At 43.3% G+C, this 8,648-nt stretch overlaps 1 protein-coding gene across 3 annotated transcripts in view; it reads left to right on the top strand.

Moving 5' to 3' along the window:
• prelid1b (PRELI domain containing 1b) overlaps positions 1 to 5,215 on the top strand; it is a 23,020-nt gene extending 17,805 nt beyond the window's left edge. The window contains exons 6-7 of one of the 3 annotated variants that reach the window (XR_008810268.1): positions 2,604 to 2,965; positions 3,933 to 4,065. Coding sequence is in view for 2 of the 3 variants with exons in the window: in XM_056280640.1 (XP_056136615.1) it covers positions 3,933 to 4,075 (143 nt within the window). In the remaining variant the exon portion in view is untranslated. Of the gene's footprint in view, positions 1 to 2,603; positions 3,073 to 3,932 lie in introns of those variants that run through there. The other 2 variants (XM_056280640.1, XM_056280641.1) reach the window with 2 other exon arrangements.
• The last annotated feature ends 3,433 nt before the right edge of the window (positions 5,216 to 8,648 follow it).

Genomic DNA, 8,648 nt, shown 5'->3' on the forward strand with positions numbered 1-8,648 from the left:
GGTTCGTATGATGTGCTGTCTGACCACATCAGAAATCAAATGTGTTTATACATAGTTGTTCTGAATGGCTTCACTTTAAGGTGGTGTGAAAAGCTGACTGTCACAGAGAGTGGAGGGGGGCGGGGAGATGTGGTGTTGTTTCACTATGGAGATATCAGCATATTTTAATAATAGTGTTGCACTCAGTCAGTGTTATAGGTCTCTTGTTTGTCATTCTGATAGCAGCGACACTACAGGATAACCAGGCTAGCATGAGCATGCTACAGCTAAGTGGTGCGCTGCCAAAACATTCCGGGTGGAACTCGCGCTCTTGAATTATTGTTCCGCACGACAGAGTAAGTGGATTATTAAACTATTTTGACTAATTTTTTGGGTTACGGAGCGTATTCTTCGTACGACTGCATGCACCGAACCATGATGTCCAGACTGTGACTGTTTGAGATGAATACACGTTCCATTACACCCCTCTACTTTCCACTGATATGATGATTACACACAGCTCTAAGTCCCATTCAAACCTGGAGAGTCCAGCATCTTAAACCAGTTTTAAGCTTACAAAACTCTGCAGTAAGATACCGTGTCTGGTTCATCCTGCTTCACAAAGCTCATGCAGATTTATCATGGCAGTCTGATGGAATAATGTTTTTCTAAGGCTTGAAGTTTTACTATACTATTCAACCCGGATCTCTCTTATGGCAAATAAATTTGGAAGTTATTTGGTTATGTTTCCTCCAATAGAAAACTATTTCTAAATTAGATCTTTTTCTCTCTTTGTCGACCTTAAGAAGGATATTTACACATTCATCTCGCCTTGTTTAGATTACTGCAACTCCCTCTATTCCAGTCTTGGCCGTAAACCCGTACATCATTTATAGTCAAAGCCCACTCATAATGCATTTTACAACATGAATTCTTCATTTTGTTTATGTTTTTATTTGTTTTCCCTTTTCTTGATTCGCTGTTAAGCATAAAGCATTTCATAGCATTTGTTTTAAAGACTATAAATATTATCCCTTTTTACTAAGGTTGCAGTTACATCACTTTGACCTTTCACAAGAGTGTAGTCAGTCAAAGGTGGAGTATCATCAAACAATCATTGTCCTCTTTCCAAAAACCATGAATTTATCTGTAGTTATTTGTTTGGATCTCTGTCTTTTATTGAATAAGTGTAATTCTTCAGTGCATTTTATTGGTGGCAGACAGGAAAGGTGGGAGAGTGTAAAATATTTTTTTGGGCTGGATTCAAACCACTAATGTATGTATGAGAAATGAGCATATGTGGCTCAGTCAACTTAATCTATGCGCCCCAGCTGTCAGCAGCTATAGATGCTGTAAAGCACGCATGTTTTATCCTCTTATGCTTTCGATAGTTCAGCTGTAGAGCCCAGAACAGTATTCATGACCTCATCCTTTGTAAGATCTCCTGCTGTGTATACCTTGACACTGCTGCTAAATCCCAAATGCTGCAAACTGCTAGGCAGGGACTGTAAAATCTATGGAGAGGATACCTCACAAATCTATCCAGTGATGTGAGACAGTTGCAGGGAACCTGGCTATCAGGATCTCTGTTTTAACCGAATGTAAAATGTTCAAAATTTCTAGCGGGGGGGACTCTCCTGCTATCAGTTCTCTGCTCTTGGCTTTAGTAGCTGTAGCCAGATGGGGCTCCATGAATACGATTTCTCTATCATTGATTCCAAGTTTTCTGTTAAAACAAAGGTTCTCAGGCTTTCTTTTTTTTTCTCCATCCAACATTTTGGTCAGGTTCTATTCAGTGTAGACAGAGCCTGTGTAGTAGTAATCACCATATGGGCATTTGTACTTTCTATCAATAGAGCTTTTTCAAAACAAGTTCCCTTGTTTTGTTCCCCTACAAGAGAGGGGCCCGGCATCCTCCCTGAGAGCTATGTTACCACCAGTATAGCTCATCTGTAATCAGTGCTTCAGAATATTAAATGTATGTGTAATTGAACACTTTAACTGTTGATCTTTGAACATGTTGGCCTCTATGCAAAAGAGAACTCGCTTCCTCTTTTTCCTCTCCTTTTCACTCTTTCTCTCACTCTGTCTGGCTTGCTGTGTGTGTGTGTGTGTGTGTGTGTGTGTGTGTGTGTGTGTGTGTGTGTGTGTGTGTGTGTGTGCTCACGTGCGCACATGCGCATGCGCACATGCTTACATCCTCTCTGATCTTGTCCCCCATCTGCATCGTTACCAGTAGTGGGGTAGGGATTGGGGGCAGGATAAAAAGGAAGGTCATGAGCTCAAAGAGCTGGGGTGAAGAGCTTTGGCATTTGTGTCCAGACTATCCTCATTTCGCAGGGCTCCTGGAAGGGTCAGCCAAGGCAGCCGGCCTGGGAAGGCTCCAGAGCCCTGGTTATTCTGGTCTGTGGCTCCAACCTGCAGCTGGGCTGAGAACTTAACTCATATGGAGGGAGACAAAGAGAGAATATGAAAGTGTAAAGAAGGGCATAGTTTTTTGAGCCATCACTTCATTGCCATTTTCGCAGAACCTGGCCTGATGTCAGTCCATTAGAACAATAAAAATTCATTTTATTACAGATGCTCACTTCCATTCTTTTTCTATTTTTTTTTTCCCTCCCCAGTTGTTACCAGCCAATTACCCGACTCTTCTGAGCCATCCCGGTCATTGCTCCACCCCCTCTGCTGATCCGGGGAGGGTTGCAGACTACCACATGCCTCCTCCGATACATGTGGAGTCACCAGACGCTTCTTTTCACCTGACAGTGAGGAGTTTCACCAGGGGGACGTAGTGCATGGGAGTATTCCCCCAAGTTCCCCGTCCCACCCGAACAGGCGCCCCGACTGACCAGAGGAGGCTAGTGCAGCGACCAGGACACATAGCAACATCCGGCTTCCCACCTGCAGACATGGCCAGTTGTGTCGGTAGGGACGCCTGACTAAGCCGGAGGTTACATGGGGATTCAAACCAGCAATCCCTGTGTTGGTAGGCAACGGAATAGACCACCACGCCACCCGGATGCCTCTCACTTCAATTCTTATCTTGGTTTCTTGAGTCTTATCTTTTTGGTATAGTATCTGGCAACTTCTTAAAAGCAGCTGTATAACTGATAAATCAAACTACACTTAAACATGTTGCCACATGCATTAATGTTTATACTGTTTGGCCTCATAATTTTATTTTATTTTGCTCTTTATTTTGCGTCACATGAGGTGCATTGAGATTAAAACAATTGTCTTACCCACTTGATTGCTCAAAAATCAACAATTATTCATAATTACTTAAGCAAGGATTCGAATAACAGAAAAATTTTAATATTCATGTGCCCGGCTGTTGTGGAGTTTAAAGAAATGAATAATTCTGAGCTGCACTGAGCAAATGCAGATTTCTTTACGATGACACTTTTGTAGTGCTTTATTGGCTGACCTGGGTAAATCTGGGTCTGATGAGGACTCGAAAGACCATGGACGTTTTGAGTGAGGGATTTCAGATCATCATCTTTGTTTGTTCTTTCTTTCTGGCATTCTGCTTAGGGGGGTTTGGCTTATCTCTGTTTTTCTGCACTGTGATCTCTCACACTGTGACAGAATACCAGTCATGTTTTTTTTTTTCTGCTATGGCCTCTAAGTGAAGATTGTGTTGTAGATCTCATCACATACTTGGGGCTCAAAATGTTGTCAGACACGCACCCCCCACGGTGCTGGGTCCAGAGTGTCTGGCTGTTTGTTCTCGCATGCTGACCTGGGGTCTTTGAAACCTTCTCTTTTCATAATGACAAGCTCCTCGCTCACCCAAACTTTCTGATCTTTCCAAAAGCCTACCATTCTGACTTTCCACAGTGCTGTAATTTTTACACCTCAAAATCATGTTTTGCGATGATTCTTCAATGTGACAGTGTTGAACCTGTTCTATTTTCTCTCTTTCTCTTTGACTATGCATACTGGACGCACAGGAGAGGCATCCCAGCGACTACTCAGGGACACAGTGAAGGATGCATCAGAGAAGGCTAAGGAGGCAGCATTTGCTGCTACAGAGAAGGCCAAGACACTAGCTTCAGCTGCTACTGCCCAACAGAAATCCCAGCAGTTTGTCTGACAGGGACACGTGCGCTATGGTTGGGACTTTGTGGGAAAACGCACACAGAGGAACGTGACATATCGTCAGTGCAATGCCTCACTGTGAACCCCACTGGATAGGAGCATGTCTGTCTTTCTGCGTGTGCCATTTGTGTTGCTGTGTGCAACCAAACCAACCACCGCTGGCTTTGGTCCTGTAGGGTTCAGCCCAGTCTTATCTTTGTCTCTACCTCTAGCTGGCTGGCTGGCTGGCTCTGTCTCTGTCTCTGTCTCTCTCTCTCTCTCTCTCTCGCACACACACATCAAGACTCCTCTCTCTCTCTCTCTCTCTCTCTCTCTCTCTCTCTCTCTCTCTCTCTTTCGCACACACACATCAAGACTCAGGTACTAAACTTTTGTCCCCGACCACCTTTGTGTAAGCTGAAAATGCTAGCAACCTTTTATATGAAGCTAGTCAGTAGTTGTAGTAGAATTAGATACATAATCATTTCTCATGCTTATTTACTCTGCAGTGACAAAATGTTCAAGCTTCACCTCTGCAGGTTCCTGAGTCTGCTAGACCAACCAACCACTGTGGCTTTTAATGTTGTTTTAGCGGTAGTTCTGCAGGTATGGGAGGATTGGTATTATTGATGGTTAAATTTTGCGAAATAAAGATGGTGCTCTACCTTACGTCATACTAAGAAATCCCTTGCATCATGATGGCGCCATGTTATACCTGTTGGTTTTAAATCTTTATCACAAAATGACACTAGGGTTGACATGGTTTACAACATTTTATGCTTATGTTCAACATTGCAAACATTAATGGAAATCATACTCTAATGCTGTTGATTCATGGCTGCCAATCGAGCACTGACAATCGAGATTTTAAAGAGGTGATTTGTACAGTAGTTGAAATGTGAATGAAGCAAATCATGTGTGTTAGATAATTTAATAGCATCGAGTCAATAAGCCTTTTTCCACTCCTCCAGATATAGTAATGAAATGGTTATTTTGAGATATTGTGAATCTTGTATGTATGTGAATTATTACTGTGACCAGAATACCATTGTATGTTGCTGTGTCTCTGCGGACACTGCAATGATTGCATTTCTCTAGAATGATGGACTATTGACTACGCTCTCCATTGTGAGACTTGAATGGTCATTAAAAATGTCATGGTATATAAAATGGGACTAGTTCTTCAGCACTTGTCAAATAGTCACCCCCCCCTTTTTTTCTCTCCCCAATTGTACCTGGCCAATCACCCCGCTCTCTGAGCTGTGCCAGTCGCTGCTCCACCCCCTCTGCCAATTCGGGGAGGCGCTAATGCAGTGACCAAGACACATACCCACCTCTGGCTTCCCACCCGCAGACACGGCCAATTGTGTCTGTAGGGAGACCCAACCAAGCCGGAGGTAACACGGAGATTTGAATCAGTGATCCCTGTGTTGGTAGGCAACAGAATAAATTGCTGCGCTACCCAGATGCCCTGTCAAATAGTAATATAGGCTCCAGCATCCCTGTGACCCTGAGAGCAGGATAAGCAGTTTGGATAATGGATGGATGGATGGATGGATGGATGGATGGATGGATGGATGGATATTAAATATGTATGTAGCGCTCCTTAAAATTAAATTAAAAAAAAAATCTAAGAAAATTCAAGATTAAAGTCCTACTACAATTAAAAGGTTACCTTTGTTTGATTTTTTTCTACACCAAAACTGTAGTTACAAAATCAAACAACAGGAAATATCAGACTAGGTTAAGTGCCATAGAAGTAAACATCTTAACAAATGCTATACCAGATCCTCCTGATCACTTTCGTTCAGTCATGGGAGTGTGCACTGAACCACTCTGGAAACATTTCACAGGCGACAGTGAGGCCCCAACAACCTTATGTATAAAAATTTTTTTATTTATATTACAATGAGAATACACAATACCTTCCAAGTGTTTGCTAAAATGTAGCAGCACCAGGTACTCGTGTGTACACACACACGCACACGCACGCACACATACACACACACACACATACACACAGGACAAAAAAAGGAACTTTTATAATATAACACATCTTCTGAATGCATATTACACATCTGCTAAAAGGAACATATTCACAGATCTCTGGCACAGAACTCTCCCTGCTGTTGTTAGCCTGACTACCAACACCTGCCCAGGAAGATCTCAGCCAGATCTCCCCTCCACGACTGTCTGACCTGCTGTCCTCCAGCAATACAGTGGGAATGTACACTTAAAACCTTCCTGCAGTGTGAGGCGGCTCGTCCCATGTCAGCGCAGGACAATGCGAGGGCCAACACACTGCCGGAGCTTCAACGCGGATGAGAGCTCGTTATTTCTCTCGTTCACAAACACATTAAAAGAGAATGGAGGGAAAGGGAGAGAAGACGGGGAGGCTGTGGTTCGGATGGGGGTATTACTGCCCTAAAATCTAGATACTATTAAAGCTATTGATTTAAAATAATGCAGGGACCCTTCCTTTGTTGTTCTGCGTGGAAGGGGGAAAATGAATAATGCTATTTCGCAGGAATCATATGCTGAAGTTATTCTCTGTATAAGTATTATTTGGCAGGACATGGGGCTTCTGTTCTAGTTTTTTTTTTTCTTTTCTTCCCCAGTGTGTGGTGGCTTCTCCCTTTTTCTTCTCTGCATAGGCTCTCCTTTAGTACGAGTCTCAACCTTCATCCCCAAGCCCAAATCCCTCTTAGATGTTTCCTGCCCATTGGCATCTCTATACTTTTGTGCTTTTAATAAATCCACACTGGAGCAGGTCGCTTCACAGAGCCGCCAGTGCAAAGTTGAGTGCTCCAAGGCCCTTCTTATCTGAAGCTAACGACTTTTCTTTCTTTTTGTAAAATGTAAGAGTCTGCTGACCCCTGTCTCCTGAGACACAATGTTTGAATTATCATTTCATGTTTATGAAGGAGCCTCGGCCACTTTTGCAGATAAACATCAGCCTGTGCAGCGAGAAGGGAAATGAACCTCTGTGTATTTTCAATTTTAAGCAAACTGGTGTTAACCAGGGCCCCGAAATAAGTCGCTGATGAGCCCACAATCTCCGTCGTGATGTACAATCTGCAAATTTAACAAAGTGTATAGTTTTCTCAAGGCACATCATTAAAAGAAGCTCCATAACCACTATCTGGCAGTCAATTACATGCTCCCACCCACAGCCTACCGTGCAGAGACCGCTCATCCTGAAAGTGTGCTATGTGCATGTTTAAATGATGCCGTTGAAAACTGTAATCTCATGTTTGGCCCACTTTCATCCCATTCATTTTTTCTTTGTCACTCACTTTCCTAATGGGAGGTTCTGTGCAAGAGAGTTTCTAATTTTCCCATATACATGTGTTCTCAGTTGTTCATTTGACCAACAAGCTGGCATTGTTGCAGCTAAAAGCCATGTACAAATCCTTGACATGAATGTAAACTCAAGGCGAAACGAGCTTTCTTCAGTATTTTTCTCGGTCACCTGCCCCCCTGCAGTGTGAGGGCAGTGCAGATAAGAGATAGAATTCCTTGTAAGAAATGTGGTAAGAGTTGGTCATGTAATGCAACACAGAGTCAAAAGCAAAAACACCTGTTTCTGTGTAAAACCCTATCTGCCCACCCCTCTCTCTTAAAAAGCACAAGATGGTCATATTGCTGTCTCAGGAGTCCCCCGTGTTTAACTCGGGATGACTTTTCAAACCCTAAGGTCGAGAAGGGTCACTGGTCCAAGGAGCGAGGAGAACACCTTCAGCTGCCATTGATTGGATTATTATTTCAACGCTCCTCTCCAGGTGACTCCCTCTCAATGTTCCAGGACATAAACAAAGCACATTGTCATCATACAACACAGAAGTAGCCATTGTGGTGAGAAAAAAAAAAAGCTTCAAGCCTGCAAGGTTTTTCGTGCCTCCCGTTGAGCGTCCGCGTCGGCTGGAAGCTGCCATTGGAGTTTACCAGTGTGGTCGCTGTGAGAGGTTGCATGGCAGACAGGCGGGCGTCAAGGAGGGCCGGGGAGTGCCCGGACAGGGCTCACACACGGGGCTTCTCAGTAGAGGCAAAAGGAAATCAATTTAGTTCTTCACATGCCCCCTCTGCACGTGGAATAGCTGACGTCACTGTTTTGGCATGGGGGAGTAGTTGCAATCAAAAGTATTCTATGCCCTCTGCAAGGTGTGGCAGGAGGACGAGAAAGTGGGCAATGTGGGAGTGTGTAGCAGGGTGACGACCTGAGTAAGGTGGATGACAGGACCAGGGGGTGGGGTGGTTTGGGTGCTGTAGGGTGGAGGGGGGGGGGGTCAAATGGGGCATGACAATAGTCACCAAGGCTCACCAAGGCACAGAATGACAGCAGGAGAGTAACCCAGGAAGAGGGAGCGCTTTTATCAGCCCTCCCTTCTAACGCTCCTGTTGACAAGCATGGCCTCCTGTCATTATATATATATATATATATATATATATATATATATATATATATATATATATATATATATAGTATATATATATAGTATATATATATAGTATATACACATACTCTTTTGTCTTTTCAATACAAGAGGACATTTAGGAAAATATAATACAAAATTTAATAGAAGAAATAT

Source organism: Lampris incognitus, chromosome 5, assembly GCF_029633865.1.
Source record: "Lampris incognitus isolate fLamInc1 chromosome 5, fLamInc1.hap2, whole genome shotgun sequence".
In the NCBI taxonomy this organism is placed as follows: domain Eukaryota; kingdom Metazoa; phylum Chordata; class Actinopteri; order Lampriformes; family Lampridae; genus Lampris; species Lampris incognitus.